This window comes from Ochotona princeps, chromosome 16 (assembly GCF_030435755.1).
Source record: "Ochotona princeps isolate mOchPri1 chromosome 16, mOchPri1.hap1, whole genome shotgun sequence".
In the NCBI taxonomy this organism is placed as follows: Eukaryota; Metazoa; Chordata; class Mammalia; order Lagomorpha; family Ochotonidae; genus Ochotona; species Ochotona princeps.
Window position 1 is genome coordinate 9,683,870 of NC_080847.1, and position 25,256 is coordinate 9,709,125.

Genomic DNA, 25,256 nt, shown 5'->3' on the forward strand with positions numbered 1-25,256 from the left:
CTTTCCCAGGCCACAAGCAGGGAGCTGGATGGGAAGTGGAGCTGCCGGGATTAGAACCAGCACCCATCTGGGATCCTGGCGTGTTCAAGGCGAGGACTTTAGCCGCTAGACCATGCCGCCGGGCCCTGTCCCCTTTAATTTTATGATACATTTCCATAGACTCTGGGATTTCCCTTGCCTCCTGCCCAAACTCCCTCTCCCCCAAAATCCACACTTTTAATCTGGACTTCGACTGCTAAACTATTGTTTGAGTACTCTCTCACTTCTACTAGCTGCTGGTGTACATGTCTCCTGCTTGCTATGGGACCACTGTCAAAGGGTACTGTGAGTGCAGTGCTGAAACAGAATATCAGAACTGCTCTGTCATTCCACATTCATGAAAATCCTACAAGTTACAAATTCAGTTCATTTCAAAAATGTGCCATGAAAACAGACTTATGAGAATGTGGTTACTAAGCTCGCATTATTTCGCAAAGTTGAAACTAAAATAATATCACAATTTTTAGGAAAACTTTGCCTTTTATTTATTTTTTTAAAGATTTATTTCTATTAGAAAGTGAGATATACAGAGAGGAGGAGAGACAGAGAGGAAGATCTTCCATCCAATGATTCACTCCCCAAGTGAGTGCAACGGCTGGTGCTGCACCGGTCAGGAGCTGGAGATTCCTCCAGGTCTCCCACGCGGGTGTAGGTTCCCAAGGCTTTGGGCCATCCTCAACTGCTCTCCTGGGTGGGCCACAAGCAGGGAGCTGGAAGGGAAGTGGAGCTGCTGGGATTAGAACCAGGTGGGATCCCGGGGCATTCAAGGCGAGGACTTTAGCCACTAGGCCACCATGCCGGGCCCATGCCTTTTATTTTTAAAGATTTATTTTTTTAATTTGGAGTTAGAGCTTTCATCCATTGGTTCCCTTCTCAAAGGGCTGCAACTGCCGGGACTGGGCCCAACCAAAGGCAGAAGCTTCCTGGTCTGTCATGTGAATGGCAGTAGCCCTAATACCTGAGCCTTCCTCCAACGCTTTCATATTTTTCTTTCTTTCTTTAAGGGGCCAAGCCCCCACTCATTAGTTCACTCCCCAAATAACCATAAGAACTCTTTATCCGGGCCAAGGCTTGAAGTTGAGTGCAGGTCTGCCTTGTGGCTGGCAGGAAGCCGATTACTGTAACCCTTATGGCTGCCTCGCTGCCAGCTGGAATCCCTAGCCAGAGCCGGTGTCAGACCCACACACTCAGGTGCAAGGCACAGGCATCTGAGTTCGAGTTTTAACCACAGACTAAACCTCCTCCCCTGGATTTTGGCTTGGTGTGGTTTGTTTCGTTACTGTTGTTTCATGTGGATTGTGGCCTCTCTATAAAAAGCAGCCTCGTTTTGACAGGCAGTGTCTGACTGGCCTGGCCTCCTCTCCCTGCTGTGTGCAGCTGGAGTGAGCCAGGGGCTGCGGCCTGAGGTGTTTCTGTCCCTTCTTCCCAGAACATCTTACCTCACAAGATGCCTTGTGTGGAAGTGCTCTCCTATCTTCTTTTTTTCCTTTTGAGGGTGACACAGGTATAGAGAAACAAAATCCCTTTATTTGATTGGGTGTTTTAATGTAACACATCAGACTCTTTTCAGATTTTTTTTTTTTTTTTCATTTTTCTTGAAGTAACAGAATGACTGCATTAACAACCATAAACATGTGAGAGGTACTGAGTGGCTGTATTTTACCTGCCCCCGCTTGTAGGCTCTGTGGCTGACCCTCAGCCCTCCCTGCTTGGCTGTTACATGCGTGTGTGTGTGCGTGCACAGAGTTGCAGGCCACAAATCAGATGCATGTTCCTCTGTAAAGGCTTTCTCCCTGTTGACCTTTGCTTCCAGGAAGTGTTAAACATGCTGAAGGAGAGCAAAGCAGACATCTTTGTGGACCCTGTTCTTCACACAGCCTGTGCTCTGGACATTAAACACCACTGCGCAGCCATCACCCCTGGCCGTGGGCGCCGTAAGTCGCTATGTTTGCTCTCGCCCATCTTGGCTCCAGCTGTCTCGGGAGGTCTGGAAGGGGCCCTTCTGGATATCACTTGTGCTGCTCTGTTCCATAGCAGCACCCCAGCACAGATAATATCCCCAGGGCCTGGGTGGTGCCAGGACTAGACCTTTATAACATCATTCAGGTTTGGGCCAGCATAGCTGTGACCAGGGCTAAATGGTTAATAAGGGGCCATTCATGTGCCAGAAGCAAAAGGTGTGTCCTCACCCTGGCTACATATCCGCCTTGCCCAAATAATAACAGCTTCCTCAGCTTTCCCAGTGGCCACAGAGGGCTTCATCAGCAGGCCTTTTTGAATCTGGGACCCCCCACAGGCGGAAAAGCTGCTTCTGAGCCATGCATACCTAAGAAAAAGGTGGCTTTCTGAGGTTGGACAGCTAGTCCAGGGGTTAGCCATCATTTCTCCATGCTGGAGCCAAGGTCTGATCCCAGAATGGATTTTGCTGTGTTGAGCCTCTGCATGTGAGTTCTGTGGCCGGCCTCCTCCTCTTGCCTCCCTGTGTGGCGTGCTTTTGTAGAGCCTCTCTTCCGTACCCTCCCACAGAAATGTCCTGCCTCATGGAGGCACTGGAGGACAAGCGGGTGAGGCTGCAGCCCGAGTGCAAAAAACGCCTCAACGACCGGATCGAGATGTGGAGCTACGCTGCCAAGGTAAGCACCAGCGTCTCCGCCATGAGAGGCCCGCGCTGCTCTTGGCCTTTGGAGGCCAGCTGTCTGTGGACACCTCCTTGGCTTCTACAAGCCTGGACCCACTGTCTCTGCACAGACCCTGTCTGCAGGCCTTCCCAGGGCCATAGTTGGTGCTGCAGTGCCTGTCCCCAACCACTGGATAGTGAATCACCCAAAAAGAAGGGGGCTATCAGGCTCAGGAAGGAGAGAGTGCGGCCTCCGCTGTCCCAACACTTGCTTTCACGATGTGGGGATATGTGTGTGAGACCAGTACTCGGCTGGCCTGGAACCTGGAGCAGAGCAGCAAAATCACGGAATACTAGCGCGTGTGCCTGATGCCTAGGCAGGAATGGGCTGGGGAGAACTTTTTCCTGCGGAAGTCCAGGCTCATAGAGAAGAGAGTGCTATGGTTTTCTGAGCCTTGCCACTTTGTAGCCTGCAGAGCAGATTAATAGGCGCCCCCTCATTCAACCTTGAGTCCCCAGGAGAGATACAGTGAGGCTGTCCCTTTGTGGTACAGGTTGACCCTGACCTCAGAGGCCATGTCCCCCCTTCCCGTAAACTCTGACTCTGCCAGCTGTGCAGTGTCAGGTGTCGTTTCAGCCTGCGCTAGGGTAGACAGACCCAGTGACCACAGACTCAACCACAGACTCGAAGGTCACAGGTTATGAGGCTAGAGGGCATGATCAGTGGTCTTCATACCTAACTTGAAGGGAGTTGGAGGGCATCATGTCCGTCACAGAGGCTGCCTTGTGGCTGCGCCCTGCCCCTCTGAGTGGCTATACTTGAGTGTGGCTTCACTGTGATCCCTGGTAGTTACCTCGGCCAATGCAAATGGTCACATCTCCATCATCTCACACCTGCCTGCTCTGCTGTGTCAACACGGATGGACACAGGGTCACCCATGTGTGCGTGAGTCGTTCTGCTCCCCTGCATCTGGGGTGATGCTCAGAGCAACCGGGAGCCTTCCAGCGCTGACGGCGCCCCCGCAGCCCTGCAGAGTTCACTGCAGGTGAGCCTCTTAGAGCTGCGCTCGCGTTGAGAGAGCAGGGAGGTCTCCTGTCAGGAGCCCGTGTGCATCTCTTTTTCTGTTGAAGATTTATTTATATATTTTGGAAGTCAGAGATATCTTCCATCTGTTGGTTCACTCCTCAGGCGGCTACAATGGCCAAAGCTGGACCAGGCCAAAGCCAGGAGATTCATCTGGGTCTCACACGTGGGTAGCAGGAAGCCAGATTGGAATTGGAGCAGCCACAATACGAACCAGTGCCCATATGGGATGCTGGATTAAGATGTCAGTTTTACATGCTACACCACAACACCAACCCCTGCTTAATGCAGGAAGTGCTGATGACAACATCGTGAGAAAAAAACAGGAGGCATGGGCCGGCTGCGTGGCCTTAGTAGGTTAAGCTTCTGCCTGCATCACTGGCATCCATTTGTGTGCCAGTTCAAGTCCTAGCTACTCTACTTGCAATCCACCTCTTTGCTTATGGTCTGGGAAAGCAGAAGAGGCTAACTCAAGTCCTTGGGACCCTGTGCCCATAAGGGAGACCTGGAAGAAGCACCTGACTCTTGGCTTTGGACTGGCTCATTGGTCTTGCGGCCATTGAGGAATGAAACAGCAGATGGGAGGTTTGTCTCTGCCTCTTCTTCTCTGTAACTCTCTAAAAGAGTATTAAGGTAAAAATAAAATAACTCTTTAAAAGTTAGAAGGCAGAATCAACCATCTCTTCTTTTCTCTGCTTCCTCAGGAAGGCATCCAACATGATGAAGAGGCAGAGACCGTGAGCCTTTTCACTCAACACCCCAACACGCGGGTCCTCCTCTACAGCAGCGTCGGGGAGGGAGGCACGAGGGGCAGGCAGTGTCAGGAGCACTGGGCACCATGTCTGTCTGGGAGCAGTCGGCGTGGACAATCTGCGATCGGCCCAGAGCTCCAGCTGTGCGATTCCCTTGTCCAGTGCACATGTTAAAGGGACAGGTCTGCTGTGGCCCATTCTCAGCGGATGCGTCTCTCTCTCATTCCAGGTGGCCCCAGCCGACGGCTTCTCTGACCTTGCCATGCAAGTGATGACGTCACCATCCAAAAACTACATCCTGTCTGTGATCAGTGGCAGCATCTGTATTCTGTTCCTGATTGGCCTCATGTGCGGACGCATCACCAAGCGAGTGACACGGGAGCTGAAGGACAGGTAGAGTCGCCGTGACCCCAAAGGAACTGCCTGTGCAGAGCCCATTTGTACAGCCCTCCTGTATAGTGTCCCCGTTCGCCTCGTGCCTCTCGGAGGTGACACCACACCCACGGTAGAGCAGCAGCAGGCATCCACCGCGCCGCCCCGTCCAGATCCACCGTGTCTGCCGTGCCTCCTCCTCCTCGGCCCCCGGTGCATCCTCGGCAGCTGGCCGCTCAGTGACTGCCTTTGCTGGTCGACTCCAGTGTCCCTGCCTGTAGGCGCATATCGCCCACAGATGGCCAGGACTTCCAGCCCCAGCTCACATACCTGCAACTCAAATGCTTTTTTTTAAACCCACAAAAAGGAGAAAGCAGCTTTTTGGGAAAGGAGAACGTGTGTAGTGAGGCTATTCCTCCTCCTCCTGTGTAACTGTGTGATATGAAGACAGAATCAGGAGGGAGAGACGCCAGACAGTAGGAAGCCACTGCCCAGGCTGCCGCTACAGGAGTAATGCTTCCCTTTCCCACGCCACCGGCCCTGCAGGGCACAGCCACACGGCCACGGGTGTTCCTGTGATCTCATCTCAGTGGAGCAAAGCACAAGCCCCCTTTTGCCAAGGGCTCATAGGACAGGAGGGCATCGGAAGTTTGCAAAGCTGGATGAGGCTGGGCATCCGTCGTGCTGCACCCAGATGCTAGGATCCAAGTACCCAGAAACTTCCTCCCCCAGAACTCAGTCACCTTGGACCAGCCCCATGGAAGTCCCCTGCTTCAGCCTGAGGTGTGACTGGGGGGGGATGCGGTGCAGGCGGGAAGGACAGGGCTCTGGCTGCTTGCTGCGACAGTTCTGGTCAGAGACAGCCGCCTCGAGGGGCTCAAGGTGGGCTCAGCGTGAGCTCTGCACACTCCAGGCAAACTCCCCCGACAAGCTCCTCCGGGCCTCTTCAAGGAGAGTGTGTGCAAGTTCCTACATTAAAACATGGAGGACTTTTCTCCGGTTTTTTCTTTCTGTCGTCTGCTGCGTGTGAGTGTTCTGGTAGGCTTTGGCTCCATGTCGTCCATTGGTGGTCCGTTGCTCTCTTCTAGAAGCCATGCTCCATAGGGGCAGTATTCCTGACCACCAGGCCTGGGGTATGTGGGGGGCAGCAGCGGCAGCATATCCAGGTGGGCGTGTCTTCGCCCAAGTGGGGCCATGAGGGCCAGGGACTGCACAGGAGGGCGACGTGTACAGTAGGAGATATATTTATATAATATATATTTTATTAACCTGTTAGATATCCACGAAGTATTATAAATCACGTGCCTACAACTGTCCCCACACCACAGCCTGTGCACGGGGCCCTTCCCTCTGCTCCCCAAGACAGGCCCTTGTAGCTGGCTGTGTTCCCCACAGTGGATCCAGCACAAGGGGCAGCTGCTCCAACTGCCTCCCTTCCGACCTGACTGACATCTGTTTGGGTTCTGTGTTTTTCTTCCTTTCCTTTCTCCTTGGCTGCCTTTCCTGGAGGCACTGCATTCCAGGAGCCACCTGTGTATCTCTGCCCAGGGCAGCCTGAGCCTCCAGGGGAAGCTGCAGAGCCCCTGGCACCCACGGTCAAGCTCTTAGGCCTTTCTAACTCTACACCCACGCTGGGATTCTCTAACCACTTACAACTTGAACCACATGACATGTGTGCAGCACACCCGCTCCCACCTGCCGCCGGGGTGCCCCTCTAGGTTGGTTTGGGATGCTGAAGCTTCAGCACGAGAGCTGTGAGTGTCCTGCAAGAGCAAGTGCCCCATGGTTGGCAGGACAGGGTTCAGGTCTACCACCTCTGCCGTGTCCCACCTGCGCAAAAAGCCTGCTAGCTGTCTGTAGTAGATGTGAAAAGTATGATGATTTTGGTTTGTGGGATATCTGTTGCCTTTAGAAGCAGTTGGGATAGAAAGAGTCCCACTGTGGTGTCTTCAAATAGCTGTTGTCCCCATGGAGGAGGTCCCATGATGGCCCCTTGGGCACTCCCGGGTAGAAGCCTGAACTTCCTTAGGTCTAGGTGACCCGGCACCATCTGTACCCACAGCCAGGCCATGATTGTTCTGCATCTGCATCTCATTTGCATAACGGGCACGCGGGGTCCTGACCCTGGTGTCCTAGGTCCACCTGGGTGCTCGAGAATCACCTGCTTGAGAGCCCTGCCCCGGGTGCACGAGCCGATGGTGGACCTGACCCTTGCCTTGATTTCTTCAGATGTGGGAGCTGGTCATGAGGTTTTGCCAAGGTCAGGGCTTCAGGCACTTGCTGAAGGACAGTAGCAGCTCCCTGTCCTGTGGCCTTGCTGCTGGCTAGGGACTCCTCCCCATCGTGAGCTCCACCACCCAAGGTCCCCGGAGCCCAGGCTGCTTCCTGGAGGCCGTGCAGGGTGGCTGCTCAGAAGCCTGGATCCCATAGCAGGGACCAAATCAGCTGCTCCTGCTGCACATGTGACCCTGGAGCCTGACCTTCACCTTGGCACACCCTGATCTTCGCTGCCACTGCCACTGCCACTGTCCCAAGACGAGCTGCAGGCCAGATGTGCAAACAGGGAGCCACACCACAGGCCAAGGTTCACACCCATCCTTGCTTCTGTCCTCAGAAGCTGGGGACATCCTCACGCTGCTGACAAGCAAGTGTTATCTCACGTTTCTGCCCTCACTTCCTCTGAGAGGCTGGGAGACACTGCTTCTTTGCAAGATGGCCCCGAAGGCTGCTCTCAGATTTCATTTCTTCCAAATTTTGCAGAACCCAGTGGTGAGGATGTCCACATTGACCTTACCAGCCAAGGAGAAAGGGGGTGTGGATGGCTTCTGCGTCCTTCCCAAGAGAAGATTCCCCCTGGCAGATCAACACGGCTTCTGGAACTCTCCTGTCCTCCCCACATGTGGCACTGCTTCTCTTCCACAGGTCTGCCATGGTGTCACACAAGGAGGGCAGGTTTGACTGACTTGAAGTAAACGCTTGAGTCCCTTGGGACGAGGTCAGCCCAGCCTGACACAGCAGGCCGAGTGTGGGTGCATGGGGACGGACCTCAGCTGCTAGGAGCTGGCCACCTACCGCCTGGGCAGCGCCCAAGCGGTTCATACGATGCAGCGTCCTGGTGTGCTGAGCTCTCCCGGCCCTCAAGGACACTTGCGCAGCCCTTCACCACCATGCTGTGCTTCCCAGGTGCCCCCATCTCCCAGGAACCTCCCCCAGGCCCAGGGTCACACTTCAGAGCAGTCATGTCTAAAACGCAGCTCCCCACCCAACCCAGACAAAATTTTCCAGGAGGTGGGCTCCCTGGAGCCAACTGATTGTTGCCTGGCAAACAGAGCAGGGCTCTCCCCACCCGCCAGCCCTCTCAGCACAGGGTGGCGGGGAAGCTGAGGAAGTACCTCTGTCCTGCGCTTTGCCTCCCCCCACCACACAAAGGTGGCATCCAGAGCCAAGCATGGCCTCTGCCAGGTGCCCAGGTCAGGCTGCGGTGCTCAGGGTAGAGGGGTGTTTGGTTTCTTTTTTAAGCAAGAAAAGAAAGTACAATGAACGGCCTGTTTGTAAAATGGGTTTCCTCTCTGTCTAAGACCCTGACAGGTCCTTGTTTTCACATGTTCATGCTGTGTGATTCTGAGATGTTACTGAGATTCTGAACATAATGTGCTTTTTTTTCTGTACAGAATGAAACGGGAGAATTTAATAAAGAGTTTGCAGGCTTTTACTTGTTACATCTTCTCTGTGGTGACTGGGAGGAATCTCCTACCACCTGCTTGGCTCGGACAGGCTTGGGGAGCTGCAGGCAGGGCCTGTACTTGCCAGCGGCTTGCTGTTCACACCCCGAGCTCCCAGTCTGTGTAAGAGAGGGAGCCTGATGTGTCCCGTCACTCCAGCCTGTCCCTGGGGTGGAACAGGCCTGTGGACTGTGCCCAAGTGCCACCCTTGCACACAGACCCCAGGGGCCTGTCCGGGCCTTTCTTCCTGCCTTGCTCTCAGTGAAGCTAGTCTGTGGGTTTTAAAAACAACTGCGTGGTAGCAGGGATTTCTTGAAGTGGTAATATCCTACTGCAGTCATAGTCACAGGTCATGTAGTAAGAGAGGAAACAGTAACCTGGGGTGCAGGATGGCTTTGCAAAACACCTTGAATTTGCAGTCATCAGCTGCCACATGGAGGCTGGTAAGTATGGGAGGGCAAAGGAGGAAGGGTGGATGAGAAGGGAGAAAGGGCCTTGGGGGGCTGGGACCTGAGTGCTGGCTGCTCTGGCTCCTCTGCCCAGGGAGCCTGGGGCAACCTTCAGGCATCCTGCCCCCATCCTGTGCAGGGCACCTTGCCTCCAGTTCCATGTCAGCACTCAGCCCAGCTCCAGGGGGCGCCACAGCACCAGCACCCTGGCCTGAACTGCCCAGCAGAAACCCTAGAATGAGCACTGTTCTCACTGCTGTGATTTCCGTGCACAGAATGGGGCCTGCCTATCCCACTTGGGGAGTGAATCATCGGATGGAGGATCTTCCTCTCTGTCTCTCCTCCTCTCTGTATATCCGGCTTTCCAATAATAATAATAAAATCTTTAAAAAAAATTGCTCCAGAAAGCAGTTGTTTTTCTAAGGGATATTTTGCACACGGGGAGCCAAGAACCAGAGATGCTGCACTTCAGACGCTCTACAGCTGCTGGCGGGTGAGGCGCGGTCCCGCGTCCACGCGCTCGCCCTCGTCCGCAGGGAGTAAGGGGGTGCGCGGGGCCGAAGGCCGCCTGGGCCGGAGCGGGCCGCGGGCAGTGCGGGGCGGACCGGACCCGGCTCGGGACGGAAGGGAGCCGCCCACGCCGCCCTCGCGGTCACGCCCCGACCTGGGCGGGGCCTCGCGAGACCCAAACAAGCCCACGCGGCAGGGGCGGGGCCACCGCGGTGGCGTCACGGCGCGGCTGCGCGGCCGGGTGGCGCGCCCGCCGTACCCTTGCGGAGGGAGGGTAGAGCGCGGAAGGTCGCGGCCGCGGCTGCCTCGGAACTTTGTTTCTCGGAGGTCGCGCCGCCTCAGGGCCCCCGGTCCTCGCTGCCGGCCTGCCGCGACCCCCGGCGACCGTCGTGGACGCCCGCTCGCTGCCGCCGAGCCGTTCCGGAGCGGGAGCCCGTGGGGCCCCGAGAGGTGAGCAGGCTGCCGCGCGGCCTCAGCGCCCCGGGCCCCCCGGAGGCCTCCGGACGCCTCGGTGTGGCGCGGGGCCGGCTCCGCGGTCGGGGCCGCCGGGTCCCGGGGGTCCGCGCCCCGGGCGTGCGTGGCGCTCGGTGCCCAGGGCGGCCGGTGGGCTGGCGGGTGGCGGCCGCTCGGCGTGGAGCCGGCTGGTGCGTCTGGGCAGGTGCAGCGGCTTTTCCCGCGTTGAGGCGCCGGCTGCGGCCCAGCTGTGCTTCCCGCAGGACCGGGCGTGTGTGGGGAGTGGGTCGGACAAGGGCGGGCCGGGGCCGTGAGCTGTCGTGTTGATGTGTGTGATGGGCAGAGCCGAGCCCGGATCTGAAGTGCATTTCGCCCAGGCGTTGGGGATTCGGACCCAGCAGGAAGATCCGCTTTGTCAGTGATGGGGCCGCCTGGGCGCGTAAGGAGCCGCGGGGTCAGAACCTCCTGGAGCGTGGTTTCATGGTGTGTAGATTTATATTTTTGTGTGCCCGGAGCTCAGAGTTCCATCTGCTGATTTACTCCTCGGAAAAACTTCCAGCATCTGTTGCTGGGCCCTGTTGAAGCTAGGGGGGCGGGAACTAAGTCCAGGACTGTCAGGTGGGTAAGTGGGCCTGGGGCCCGAGCCCCTGATCCGCACCTGCTGCGTTCTTTGCGCAAACCTCTAGCAGAAAGCTGTGTGGGCGGGAGTGAGTAGCCAGGTAGTAAGAACTACAAGACTGGTTTCTTCTGCTCGGCATAGAAATAAAGGCCAGGAAACAACCTCCAGCAAGTATGCCAAAAGTTTATGAGGAGAAGGTGAAGCGCCCCATTGGAAATACCACAGCGGAGGGCTGAGCGACACACTGGTGGCCATCAGGGAGCCCGGCGTTCTGAGCCTTCTCAGTCCTGTTGGTTCGCCCGATGGAGTGGGGTTCCAGTCCGGGCACCGTCTGTTCTGGTGGGACTGGGTTTTACCGGTTTACAGGTTTGAATTTTGGTTTGCATTTGGTGGAGACTCGCCATGACTTTCTCCGTTGGTGGGGATAGTGCATGGGTGGCAGTTCTGTCATCTGTGTCCACCAGAGGCCAGTTTCTGGCATTGGGAGCCTTTGGAAACTCTTGTTGCCAAGGCCCTGAGTCCAGCCTCACCAGGAGTGGAAACCCACGCTCATGTGGGGTGCGGTGCCCCATGCTGCGGCTTAATCCACTGGTGCCTGAGTGTGTGATTGTTAGGAATTCCTTCAGCTGAGGGTAAGTTGGGCAAATGTGTGTAATATGTATGTATGCAAATATTTATTTTTATTTGAAAGCAGATTTTGCGTAGAGAAAAGAAGTAGAGAAAATCTTGAGTCTGCTGGTTCACTCCCCCAATGGCTCCAACAGCCAGAGTTGAGCTGATTGAAGCCAGGAGCCTCCTGTGGGTCTCCTACGTGGGCGCAGGCTCCCGAGGACTTGGGCTATCTGCTGCTGCTTTCCCAGGCCATAAGCTGAGAGCTGAGTTGTAAGTGGAATAACCAGGACACGAACCAATGCCCTCATGGGATGCTGGTGCCGCAGGATTGAAGATAGTTGCTGTACTACCATGCCAGCCCCTGGCTGGGGGTAGCAGTGTAAGATTTATTTATTTATTTGAAAGGTGCACTTAGATCCTTGATCCACGAGTTCACTTCCAGTACTCTTCAGAGGTCAGGAGCCAGGCGCTCCGTCTAAGTCTCCCATGTAAGTGGCAGACACCCAAAGCCTTGCCCCATCCTCCAGTGCTTTCCCAGGCCCTTACACGGAGCTGGGTTGGAAGTGGAGCAGCACAGACTTAAACTGGTGCCCCTGTGAGATGCTGGTGCTGCAGCCAAAAAATTAGCCTGCTGTGTCATTGTACTGGCCCTGATAAATGGATATGTGTTTTTAAAGATTTATTTATTTTTATTGGAAAGTCATATATAGAGAGGAGGAGAGACAGAGAGGACGATCTTCTGTCTAATGACTCACGCTGCAATGGCCGGTGCTGCTCCCAACCGAACCCAGGAGCCCAGAACCTCTTCTGGGTCTCCCATGTGGATGCAGGGTCCCAAGGCTTTGGACTGTCCTCCACTGCTTTCCCAGGCTACAAGCAGGGAGCTGAATGGGAAGTGGGGCTGCCAGGATTAAAACCAGCACCCATATGGGATCCCGGGCATGTGCTAGCCAAGGACTTTAGCAACTAGGCTATTGCGCTGGGCCCTGTTATGCAGATGTTTAAATAAACTTTTATATACCGCTAGTGTTTTCTAGGTGCCTATGCTGAATGTCAAAGTCCCTACTTTCAAAGATTTCAGTTTTGGTAAGGGAATATTTACCATCATACACTAATGACTCTTAGGTGCCAGTTGGCATATTCTTTCTGAATTGTCTGATTAAATTGTTGCAGCAATAATGTGAGATGAATTGCTACCCATGTGACAGGTGAAGAATCTGAAGCATAGAGCTCAAATTAGAAACTCCAAGACAGTTAAAAAGAGGAGGAGGACATAGATGTAGGGAGGCGTGTCCAGTAAAGCATGTCAGGTGAGCTTGTGCTGGAGGAGATTGTCTTCATCTGGGGAGAGGAGACAGGAAGTATGGCAGGCAGAGAGCAGCCTGTGCTCACGTCCTGGAGGTGGAAGTTCACACCTGACATGGTGGAGGAATTACAGGAAAAATGACAGGAGAACTAAGAAATCCTTTGTGAGGGGCCTTGCCCTGAGGGCAGAGGGAGTCCTGGGAGCTGTGCTCTGAGAAGAGGGTGCGTGAGACAAAGGTGTGCAGGGCTCGCCTGGCAGCCCCCCAGGAATCACGGGAGCCCGCGGACAGTCTGCGCGCAGGGGCTGGCAGTGGAGACGGCGAGCAGCACCTGGATTGAGGTGTAGACGCCCCTGGCCTTGATGGCTGCACAGGGGATGTGAGGGAGGGGGAAGAGCCCAGGACAACCCCAGGGAACCAGGAGTCCATGTCCCGGGGACAAAGAAAGTGGGCAGTGTGGAGGTGGCATAGATGTGTTCCTGTTGGGTGTGCTTGGTGCAGCTATGGACTGGGTACAGTGGGCCCTCGGCACTGCACCTGCAGGTCTGAAGTGGAGGGTTGTGGTGGGTGAGCCGGGAGTCACACTGTGGGGGAGGGTGCAGAAGTGGAGGAGGAGTGGGTCTGAGAATCCTGAGGGACTTCAGGGCACCAGGGATGTGGTGGGCAGGACGGGGAGGGGGAGCCAGCAGTGATGCCATCAGGGAGGGGGCTGTGGAAATAAGCTCAGGGCACCATGTGAGGGAGGAGTAGCCAGTGGTGTTGGCAGCTGTGGGGAGGTCAAGTGCATGGATGGTGCCCAGGAGTGTCCTTGGAGATGCAGCTGAGAGCACTGTCTGTGGTGTGGTGGACAGACCCCCCAGCTGCTGACCTTTTTGTCTCAGGGCAGAGCAGAATATAGAAAGTAATGACCAAAAATACACACAAATCTCTGCTTTTAAAATTTTGTTTTTGTTAGAAAGGCTGATCAGATTTACACAGACAGAAAGATCTTCCATCCATTGGTTCACTCCTCAAGTGGCCACAACAGCCGGATCTGAGCCAATTCAGAGCCAGGAACTTCTTCCTGGTCTCCCACACCAATGCAGGTTCTCAAAGCTTTGGACCATCTTTTGCTGCTTTCCCAGGCCACAAGCAGAGAGCTAGAAGGAAATTGGAGCAGCTGGGACATGAACCACTGCCCATATGGATTGCTGGTGCTTGGTGGTAGAGGATTAATCAGTTGAACCTTCAGAGCAGCCCCAGTTGGTCCTCTCAAAGATAGAATGTGAGTGGTTGATACATAGGTATAGTTAGTGAAGTCTCCATCCAAAGAACCCACGTCCCATATGGATGCCAGTTCTTGTCCCAACTATTCCACTTCAGATCTATCCCCCTGCCAGTGTGCCTGGGAAAGCAGAAGAGGATGGCCCAAGTGCTGGGGCCCCTGCACTCACATGGGAGACCTGGGTGAAGGTTCTGGATCCTGGCTTCAGTCTGGCCCAATGCTACCCATTGTAGTCACTTCAGGATTGATTCATCTGATGGGAGAGCTCGAATTCTGCCTTTCAAGTAAATAATGTTAGGAAGCAATATTGATGGACAAGCCAGTTTGTTTGTCATGGTAGTGTGGTGTGGGCATGTCTACTTGCTGCATGATCAGGATAGAGCTAATACAGGTGCTCCCAAATCACCAGCATTGGACTTAGCTTTGGCTTCTGGTGGGGGCAAAGTGGCAGGCATTCAGTGGTCGGAGTAGCTAGTTTCTGACATTGTTCTCATGCCCCACACTAGCTGTGGTGGCCACATTGTTTCTGGATGCTGGGAGAGCAGCCAAGCACAGTCCTGTTGATCCCACCTTCAGGAGGGGACATTACCATTCTGAGCGAGAGCCTGGTGTGGCCCGTGTTTGGAAGATTGTGTTTTCCCATCATATCCACAGAATGCACACGGGAGTCTCTGTGTGAGATTTTCGAAAGCTTCTTCTAAAATAGGATTGCATTCGGTTATTTGGTGTGATATTGTCTGATGTAAGTATTGTGAGCATGTGTAAGGTGCCAGGCTGCGCTATGATTTTCAGTGGGTTTGGTGTGTTAAATGCGTTTTTTAAAGTATTACATCTTTTTGTTATTTTATGACACGGTTCTATAGGGCCTGGGATTTCCCTTATCCCCTCCCCTCTAAATGCATTTTTAAAAGATTAATTTAGGGATTAATTTAGGGATCAGCATTGAGACAGTATGGGTTAACCACCACTTACGATGCTGGTGGCCCATACTGGAATGCCAGTTCATGTCCTGGCTGCCTCACTTCCTGTTCAGCTTCGCACTAATGCTTGGGAATACTAACTCCCGCTCCTTAAGTGGAAGACCAGGATGGAGTTCCAGGCTCCTGGCTTTGGTCTGGCCCAGCCCTGGCTGTTGTGGCCAGTTGGAGATAACTGTCACTCTCCCTCCCTTTCTGTTGCTCTGCCTGTAAATACAAATAATTTTTTTTTATATTGATTTGAAGACCAGAAGCTAGGAACTCCATCAGAGTCTCCTATGTGAGTGACAGGAGCCTCCCATGTGTATTAGCAGGAAGTTTGGTTGGAACTGGGGAGCTGGCAGCCACAGGCGCTTGATATACATCTTGTGATGTGCACAGCCCAAGTAGCAGCTTAGCCTGCTCTGCAACCTCTCCCCCAGAACACATTTTTGCCATGATATTCTCAGCTGATGTGATGGCTCCACTGAGACCAACTCTTGGAAATGGAAGAGAATGTGTCTGTTGAAGATACAGGGTCAGGCTTCTCAGTGTTGGAAAAGAAACTTATAGGAAGGAACCCTCTAGTGATGGGTTGGAATTGAAGGCCCCAGTACTAAGTCCTGGTATGTAGTAAAAGTGGGGAAGAGGAGCTATTTTCCTTTGGTTTGTATCTGAAAAGGAGATTTTGTTTAATGATTTATTTTTTTTAAGATTTTATTAATTTTTGTTACAAAGTCAGATATACAGAGAAGAAGAGAGACAGGAAGATCTTCCGTCCGATAATTCACTCCCCGTGTGAGCACAACGGCTGGTGCTGCACTGATCTGAAGCCGGGAACCAGGAAACTCCTCCGGGTCTCCCACACGGGTGCAGGGTCCCAAAGCCTTGGGCCGTCCTTGACTGCTTTCCCAGGCCACAAGCAGGGAGGGAAGTGGAGCTGCCAGGATTAGAACTGGCGCCCATATGGGATCCTGGGGCGTTCAAGGCGAGGACTTTAGCCACTAGGCCACGCTGCGAGGCCCTAAAGATTTATTTTTAATGGGAAGTCAGATATACGGAGAGGAGGAGAGACAAAGGAAGATCTTCCGTCCAGTGGCTCACTCCGCAAGTGGCCGCAACGGCTGGAGCTGAGCTAATCCAAAGCCAGGAGCCAGGAGCTTCTTCTGGGTCTCTCACACGGGTGCAGGGTCCCAAGGCTTTGGGCCATCCTTGACTGCTTTCCCTGGCCACAAGCAGGAAGCTGGATGGGAAGTAGAGCTGCCAGGATTAGAACCTGCGCCCATATGGGATCCTGGTGTGTTGAAAGCGAGGACTTTAGCCACTAGGCCACCGTGCGGGGCCCTTGAAGAGAAGATTTTTATCTAGAGAAGAGATCTTCCACCCACTGGTTCACTCCCCAGATGGCTATGGTAGCCAGAGCTAAGCTGATTTGAAGCTAGGAGCTTTTCCCAGATCTCCCATGTGTGTTCAGGGTCCCAAGGACTTGTACCATCTGCTGCTGCTTTCCCAGTCCATAAACTGGAGCTGGGTTGGCAGTGCAGCAGCCGGGACTCATACCAGCTGGCATTGCGGGAGAAGGATTAATGAACTGCATCACTGCCAAGCTTGCAAATAAACAGATCTTCAGGAACAAAAAAACTAACTTAGGAAAGCAAATGAGGCCATGATGGCCTCCAGAGTTAGGGAAGGCCCAGCCCAAAGACTTGTTCTGGATCAAACACCACAATCTAGAATTTCGAGGGGCTGGACCAAATGATTCCCCAGATAGAAGGGCCTGGGGTCTGCCCTTGGGCTGCATGGAGCCTTTCACAGGAACAGGGGCTGAGGATGAGGCCAGACTGCAGGGAACTGTGGGAGGAGTTTCAGGGGTACAGCTGACAGCATACACCCGGCGGGAGGATGAGCGCCACCTGCTGGTCTCGTGTGGTTACAAGCAAGGTTGAACTCTGAGAGGCTACCACCATATCATCTCCTCCTTAAAGATTGTCGAGGGTTTCGTTCTCCGTCATGGTTTCCACTTTTGCTGTCCCTGCTCAATAATTTATCAGATATATTATTATTTTACTTTTGATTGTTTTTACCTAGCTGATTAGGGTGCGAATGGTCAAGGACTAAAGTGGGTGAGACCATTGTTTCTTTCCTGTATTTGGGGGAAAGGAGAGATAAGGGGAGAAGCCACACCCAGCCTCCCAGCCATGCCAGGGTGCCCGATGTGTGGCCTGCTCTGGTGGCTTTGATGTATCAGATGTATTTTTTTTAAAGATTTATTTTTTGTTGGAAAGGCAGATATACAGAGAGGAGGAGAGACACAGAAGATGATCCTCCGTCCAATGGTTCACTCCCCAAGTGGCCGCAACAGCTGGAGCTGAGCCAGGCTGAAGCTAGGAGCCTTTTCCAGATCTTCCATATGAGTGCAGGGTCCCAAAACTTTGGGCCGTCCTCTCCTGCTTTCCCAGACCACAAGCAGGGAGCTGGATGGGAAGCGGGGCTGCTGGGATTAGAACCGGTGCCCATATGGGACCCTGGCACATTCAATGCAAGGACTTTAACTGCTACGCTATGAGGAGGGACCCATTAGATGTATTTTATCTTGGGCGAAGAGTTACGACAGCAAGTGAGGCTGCTGCCTGTGAGACCAGCATCTCGACATATGGTCACTGGTCCCAGACCTGGCAGCTCCACTTCCAGTCCAGCTCCCTGCTAATGCACCTGGGAAAGCACTGGCAGATGGCCCACTTGCTTGAGTCCTTGCCATCCACATGGGAGACCCAGCTGAATTTCCTGGCTCTGCCTCACCGTTGAAGCTTCTTGGGGAGTGAACCTTTAGTAGCTAGATTTCTCTGTGTGTCTCTTCCCCCTTTCCTCCCTCTTTCTCTGTAACTTTTTTTTCCCTTCTTTAAACATTTTGTTTATTACTTGAAAGGCAGAGTTTACAGAGGAGACAGACATTCTGTCCACTGGTTCACTCCCCAAATGGCTGCAAAGGCCAGAGCTAGGCTGATCTGAAGCCAGGAGCCAGGAGCTTCCTCCAGGTCTCCCACATGGGGGCAGGGGCCCAAGTACTTGAACCATCCTCTGCTGTGTTCCAAGGTAATAAGCAGAGAGGTGGATTGGAAGTAGAATAGACAGAGCTAGAACTGGAGCCTGTAGGAGAAACCAGAGCTCTAAAGCGGAGGATTAGCCTGTTGTGCCCCTGCACCTAAAGATTTTTTTTTTTTTTAAGATTTATTATATGTGGTGGTTAACCTGTTTTCCTTGCTCGGGGGCTGCTGTAACCCATCCTCCCTCAGACACTGACCCCTGGTGGAGCAACAGCTGCAAGCGGAATGAGTCGCCCCATCCCTGCCGACTGCACCGGCACCCACAAGTTAGCCCTCCAGGTCATGCTCCTCGGGGCCCCACAGAAGTTTGAGAGGCTGCATCCTCAGGTGATCAGGACAGCACAGCCCTTTTTACCTGAGGAGACCCAGCACCTCTTATGCCAATACCCGGAGGCCGTGGAAGACCCTGCTGAATGGTTTTTTCACCAAGTGGTGGTGGTGTTTCCAGTTCCCATATGCCTGGAGACCACTGAATAGATTGTAAATTTTGTTTTTTTCTTTCAAGATTGATTTTTTTATTGGAAAGTCATTTATAGAGAGAAGAGACAGCTCTTCCATCCACTGATTCACGCCCCAAGTGACTGCAACGGCCGGTGCCGTGCTGATCCGAAGCCAGGAACCCGGAACCTCTTCCGGGTCTCCCACGCAGGTGCAGGGTCCCAAGGCTTTGGGCCGTCCTCGACTGCTTTCCCAGGCCACAAGCAGGGAGCTGGATGGGAAGTGGAGCTGCCAGATGGGATCCCAGAGCATTCAAGGTGAGGATTTTAACCACTATGCTATCATGCCAGGCCCAGGATTAGTTTATTTGAAAGGCAGAATTAGAGAGAAAGACAGATTTTTTTTTTCACCCACGAGTTCATTTCCCAAATAGCTGCAACACCAGGAGCTGTGTGCGTGTCTCCCACGTGGATGATTGGGGCTGTCCTCCAGTGCTTTTCCAGCTGCATCAGCAGGGAAGTAAATTGAAAGTGGAGTAGGTAGGACTTGAACCAGCACTCATGGGGATGCCAGCACTGCAGGCAGAGGATTAGCTGATTATGCCACTGTGCAAGCCCCTAAGTAATACTCTGATAATTTATTTACCATTTCAAAATTACTGAGGTAGGATGTTAACATTTGGTGCACCCTAGCCCCCAAACAAAATCAGTCCCCTTTATGTGATCTTTAGAATGGCTCACATTTCCACAAACAGGTGTCTTAAAAGTTTGCTGTGTAGACTTTGGAGACTGTTCCCAGGACTGGCTGGGGATGACCTCCATGTACACAGACTTCAGCAGCAGCGGTCTGTGGTGACAGGCAGCACAGGCTGCAGCACTGGGGGACAGCCCGTGTCCAAGCATCGTAGTCTGGCCATGAGGCTCTGAGCTGCATCCCAACTGTGCACTTTGCTATCTCGTGGGCTTGGGGGATGAGCAGCAGCAGCAAGCTGCTGGCCTGTTGAGCGCCTGTGGTGTCTCCTTGAGGCCATGAGAGCACCGCCCGGGTGCTCAGCCTGCGTGTGGGAGGCAGGCTGAGTGAACCATCACCGGCTGGCCTGACACTGCCCTTCCTGTGGGAGTGAGCCTGGACACAGAGCCACTGCCACCCAATCCTGGCTGCACAGGCAGGGGTGGCCTGGGTGTGCAGTCAGGTGGCATCAGAGAAGGGTCACAGGTGTCCCCTCCCTGGCCAGGCAAGCACTGCATTTCTTCGTTAGTACCCAAGTTCTGGAAACTGTCTCCTACACAGTGCTGGTCTTTGTGAAGGCAGATACATGACCTGGGCCCCATGCATGTGTGGGAAACGCTCTGCCTGCCTCTGCAGTGTCTGCCATTGACCGAAACCAGAAGACAGGAGGAGTTTGCTCAGGATTGAGAAGTCCTCGTGAACACGAGAAATCTAATCCCGGCTGTTGTGCTTCCCATCCAGCTCCCTGCTTGTGGCCTGGGAAAGCAGTCGAGGACGGCCCAAAGCCTTGGGACCCTGCACCTGCGTGGGAGACCCAGAAGAGGTTCCGGGTTCCTGGCTTCGGATCAGCACAGCACCGGCCATTGCGGCCACTTGGGGAGTGAGTGAATCAATGGACGCGAGATCTTTCTCTCTGTCTTTCCTTCTCTCTGTATATCTGACTTTCCAATAAAAATAAGTCTATTTTTAACAATGGGGGGGGAAGACCTTTGTAGAAAATGTACAACCCCCTGGGTCTTCATTTGTTTGAGGCAGTAATTTTCTGTTTCCAGGTTCAAAAAAATGGCGACACTGCCAACACTGACCTGCCAGAGGTCCTGGAGCCCTGGAGAGCACAGCTGGAGTGCTGGACGGGTCAGGGAGTAAGTACTGGCCATCTAAGGCCACATGTTCAAAGCCTAGATCCCTGGGGAAAGATGTCAAACTTGCTGGCTCCCCATGGCGAACCCACGGGCCCCCTGGCACAAATGATGTCTCCAAGAGTCCATCCGTCAGTGGGTTAGTAAGTTCCACTTCCCACTCCTCTGGTTCCTGTAGGCTGCTGTGACAGCAGAGACAAAGCAGGTGCTCAAGGCAAGGCAAGTCCCCTCACCGTCACCTGCAGAGAGCTCACATCAGGACCAAAGAGAACATGAGGGATTGGCACTGCTGTGGCCAGTGTCAGAGCAAGCTGCCTCTGTCCTGATGATGTGCTTCTCAGCAGTCATCAGTGCTCGCTTCACCTCACTGACCCCTCCTCCAACAAGAGGAGCAAAGCATGTCGCATCAACAAAGTCCTTCTTAAAAAGGTTAGCTAGAAGTAAGTACAGAAAAGATCACCTAAATCTAGAAACTTCTGTTTGACACACTGGGAGGATGGTATACCTCAATTTGGACTATTGAGATGGCTTTTATATGCTTAATTTGGTTGGATCCAGTTCCAGAAATGGTTTTGGAGCAAAGTCCTCGCTGTGTGTGGGAGCACAGTTACCTGGGGTCTCCATCAGGTGCTTTGGAAGGTCTGCTCTGACCCCGGGGCCTGTTCTTCCCCCTGAAGCCTTTCACCACTGCTGTTGCACTGTTGGGCTCTGGGAACACAACACCTCTCCTCTTTACAGAGAAAGTGTCTTGTAATAGCAGTTTATACCCCATGGAAACAGAAGTGTGACATTCAGGACACTTTGGGGGAACCCCAGTCAATTTCAGAGTACAGAGAGATGGGAAAAAGGAGCCCTTTTGTAACGTGCCCTCGTACTCAGACCCTGCTGGACCGGTGCCATCATTTCTGTGTGGCTTATTTGTGCTGTGCTGCGGAAGCTCAACTGGAGGTCCCAGCAGCTCTCATTACTCATGGAGGGGGAGCCTCCACCCCACACCCCCTCTTAGTTCCAAAGTGAGCTATGTACGTGAAACTCCTGGGTCACCACAGAGGGGACAGGTGAGGCTGGATGGCTGCAGCCACTTGGAGAAGCAGTAGGGCTGGGATGAGGGCTCTGAGAGCCAGGCGGTAGGCTTCTAGCAACAGAAAGGCAGCACGGTGTTTCCCTCTCAAGCACTGGGGCCTGTTACTCAGCTAAGAAACAAAAAGCAAGTTTTTATTACAGAGATTAATGAGACAAACTGCAGGCAGACTGCCCTTGCCCAAGGCCCAGCTCACTGTCCTGGAGAGAAGACGGGGCCAGGTGGACAGCTAGCTTTGCTGCAAACCAGACAGCATCCCTGCGCTGCCCTCCGCTCTCCCTCAGTGAGGTAGATGATGGTCCTCTGACTCGAGGTTTCAAGTGCTGGCCATAGCACAATGGGACAGGGACAGTCCACCTGGCTAGAAGGCACAGCTGCTCCCTGAGGCTACAGCACACACTGCAGCCCACCTGGAGTTAGCCCAAGCAACACAGGATGAGGCCTGTGTGATACCAGCTTGGTTTTTGTCGCCTTTACCCACTTCCACAGCTGGAGCTTGTCCCGGTCCTGCCTGCCTTCCTGACCGACTCCTGCCTCCACGGGCACCTGCACGTGCAGATGGGCAGAAGGAAGAGCCCTGATAGTGATAAGGCGGCAGGGTGAAGAAGATGCAAAGCAAAAAGGTTCAAAGGTCAGGCTGAAAATGATGCTGAGGTTGGGAAGCCAAGGGCATGTGAAGCGGGGTGGGTGATACTCCCCTGGGAGGTGAGGCCACCCTTCTGTGTTACTTCCCATGCAAGTCACTCAGCTCTACATCATCCTTCCGCCGCTTGTGTGTGAAGAGGGAGGTCACAGGGTAGAGCTTGGCCTTGGCCTGGAACCGGTGTCCTGCAATGTCGATCTCATATTCTCCCCGGTTGATGAAATCACTCGTCACCACCTGCTCCTCCCCAGTGTCCTCTGAATAATTATGCACAAAGCCCAGGCAGACGTGGCGCTCCAAGGTGTAGCTGTAGGCACTGCTGGTGGTCTGGCCCACATACTGCCCGTTCCGATAAATGGGCTCTCCCCACCAAGGCCACAGGTCCAGATCCGTGTCGTGATCATCCAGGATGAACATAGTGAAGCGCTTGTACACGCCGTTCTGCTTCTGCTGCAGCAGAGCGTCCCGGCCGATGAAATCCATGCCCTGGGAGAGAGAGGACATGCTGGCCCCGCCTACTTCCCCCGCATATCCCTGCCCCGCCCCGCCCACTCCCACCAGCTTTCTATGACAAACTGCATTCAGGGTATTAAAAGGGAGCAGAATTCCTCTCAACAGCAGAAGTACACATTTTCTGTTAAGCACATTTTCAATCAGACATCCTTGCAAAATTGGACTGTGAAGTCAATACTCAAAAGTTGCTCCTAGGATCATTCCAAACTGCTTTTCTTTAATCCCAGCAAGTCTGGGGGGTGAGTGTTATGTGTGTGTATAAACACTTAATACCTGTGATAAGACCAGAATACAAGAAACTACTACAATGGTTATCTCTGAGCACATTTTTCCTCTTTTTTGAAGTCAATTATATATTACCCATGCTCAAAGAATACCACTGTAATCTGACCTACAGGGAACATCTGCCAACACTGTGTTGTGGAAAGAGCAAAGCGCAACACAGCTGGGGGTGGTACCAGTCACTGAGGTTTCCCTGGAGTGTGCGCCCCACAGCTTAGCAGGGGCTGGGCAGTCTACTCCACAGTCTCTTGAATGAGGATTTTTTTCTATCTGCAGCTAACAGCAAGATGACTGGTGAGTCGACCTAGAAAGCTCTCGGGCTTTGGAAGGCAGAGCACTGCAGACAGCCGCTGTGTGTTCACACGAAGATGATGGCTCTCCACAGGCAAGGCCTTCATCGTGTGCCACCCTCCTCCCCTGATCTGAACTGGAGCAGATTAGACATCTTACCTTCTCTAATTTCACCCGGGACTCACGTCCACATTCCAGAGGTGTGGTGAGGGTGTTTAAATCCTGACCCCAAAAGGCAAAAAACTTCTCAATTCGGAGACTGCGAAGAGCATAATACCCAGCATTCCGGATCCCATACTTCTGTCCAACACTCATCACTTCATTGTATACATGCAGAGCATACTTCAGGTAGGAAGAGAAGAAAGTTTAGGCTTATACATGCAGTCCTGTCTGGAAGGCTGAGAGATGACACTATTAGCATTGACAGGCAGTAAAACTCTACATGACAAACAAAAACCCTACCATAAATCAAATGACAAACGGGCACACATAGCATAAAGGGCTATTTCCTAGAAAAACATCTGAAGATAGGCTGGGTGAGTATGTAGCGCAGCCATGGTCAGTGTGCTCTGGGCTCCTGCCTCTGCGGTGGAAGCAATGCCTTAAAGGGAAGATGCACTGTGAGCCTCGGAGGAAGGCGGCCCTGGGGCAGCAGTGTGTCCAGCATATCCCAAAGCCAGCCGGAGGAACAGCAGTAGTGGCATCGGGTTAGGCCCTGTAGACAGGCTGACCCTTGCAAGAAAATCTCTGGCCATCGTGACTATTTTGGAGGTCAACCAGTACAAACATCAGTGGTGGCCAGCAGCAACTGGTCAGATGCCACTGAATTTTCTGTTTCTGTCTGTAGTTCATGTAAGTATGTCAATTTGGGAAAAATGTTTTTAAATAAACAACTCCACAGACAGCACGCTCACCTCTATGGGGATGTAGAGCATGAAGCCCGGCTCCCCTGTGTGCGTCATGCTCATCACCCGGATCCCGTTCGCGTAGCCCACGCTCATCTCCTGCAAGGACAAGCAGCAGGGAGGTGAGCCCGGGAGTAGGCTTGTCAGAAGGAAAGTATTTACATTTCTTCTCATGAAAATCACCATTTTACTAATTTTAGCCAAACTGAAATTAATTACTACATGACAGTTAAGAATAAAATATTTATGCTGTTTAAAAAAAAAAGCTTTAAGTCAAGCACTGTGGTATAATGTCAGCATCGCATAAGAGCACTGGTTGAGTCCTGGCTTCTCTACTTCCAGTCCAGCTCTCTGCTGTGTGCCTGGGAAGCAGCAGAGGATGGTTCAAACAGGCCCCTGCCACGTGCAAGGGAGAGCTGGTTCTTGGCTTGAGACAGTATGAGCATTTAGGAAGCAAACTACCTGTGTGTCTCTTTCCAATTTTAGTATATATGTGAGCATACCAATGAATCAAACAAACAAAAAAAACCAACACAGGATTACCCACCTTGCAAAAGAGACTTGGGAAGTGGTCTGGAGACATGGGGGCATAGGACAACTCAGACAGCACATCCACAGCTCGAGGGCCGATCAGATTGAGGGCTAAAGGAGAAGATAGAGAGCCATCAGGTTGCTCCAGGTAATGGCTAAGCCAGCAGACAGTAAGCCCATGCAGCGTCTGTTTATTGCTTGGGCGTGGGTGTGCAGAATACCAACTAGCAAATATAGCCCCGCTGCCAGGTCAGCTGTACTGACCACTGGCTGGGCATGTGAGCGCCTGGGTGGCTTTTTCCTGTCCCAGTGTGCAGGACTACAATCTTCTGGAGGCCCCATGCAGTTAGGTTGTAATCAGACCAAGTCTGGCCCATGTGGTCAATGCCACATCCTGGTCTGGCCATTACCCTCCTCACCCCCACTGCCCTGGGCCTCATTCCTCTTCTCTGCCTCCTCCCAGTGTGATTTCAGGATGCCAAAAGCCCCAATCCTAATCAGACCCTGCAGGACAGCTGCCCAGCTACCCCGGGCCCTGCTGCTGCAGATAGCTACCCCAAAACAGGCAGACCACAGCTTCCGTCTGACAGGGGACTGGGAGAGTACATGCTGGTGGGTAACTGGCAGGTCTGGTGGGAGGCACAGATGGAGCAGAGGGTGAAGCCTGGAGTGAGGAAGTGGAGGCTGATCCCCGAGAACTGCTGAGGAAGAGATCATCAGAAAACCAAGCCATCCTTAAAAATTATGTGTTCCATAAAAGTGTGTTGGGGGGGTGGGATTTGAAAAAACATCTAGACAATAAGTAGTTACTCATCAACAGGGATTTGGGTTCCTACATGCCAGCTCT

General features: G+C 53.2%; 2 protein-coding genes across 4 annotated transcripts in view; one reads left to right on the forward strand and one right to left on the reverse strand.

The window, feature by feature from the left end:
* GLG1 (golgi glycoprotein 1) overlaps positions 1–5,225 on the forward strand; it is a 90,822-nt gene extending 85,597 nt beyond the window's left edge. The window contains exons 24-26 of the mRNA XM_004584027.2: positions 1,853–1,973; positions 2,566–2,672; positions 4,722–5,225. Of these exons, the coding sequence (XP_004584084.2) occupies positions 1,853–1,973; positions 2,566–2,672; positions 4,722–4,889 (396 nt within the window). The 3' untranslated portion in view covers positions 4,890–5,225. The remainder of the gene's footprint in view (positions 1–1,852; positions 1,974–2,565; positions 2,673–4,721) is intronic.
* A 16,132-nt stretch (positions 5,226–21,357) lies between these two features.
* PDPR (pyruvate dehydrogenase phosphatase regulatory subunit) overlaps positions 21,358–25,256 on the reverse strand; it is a 46,830-nt gene continuing 42,931 nt past the window's right edge. For all 3 annotated transcript variants that reach the window (XM_058674995.1, XM_004584026.3, XM_058674996.1), the window contains 4 exons: positions 24,426–24,520; positions 23,888–23,977; positions 23,133–23,315; positions 21,358–22,373 (listed from right to left, as the gene is read on the reverse strand). In XM_058674995.1, the coding sequence (XP_058530978.1) occupies positions 21,969–22,373; positions 23,133–23,315; positions 23,888–23,977; positions 24,426–24,520 (773 nt within the window). In that variant the 3' untranslated portion in view covers positions 21,358–21,968. The remainder of the gene's footprint in view (positions 22,374–23,132; positions 23,316–23,887; positions 23,978–24,425; positions 24,521–25,256) is intronic.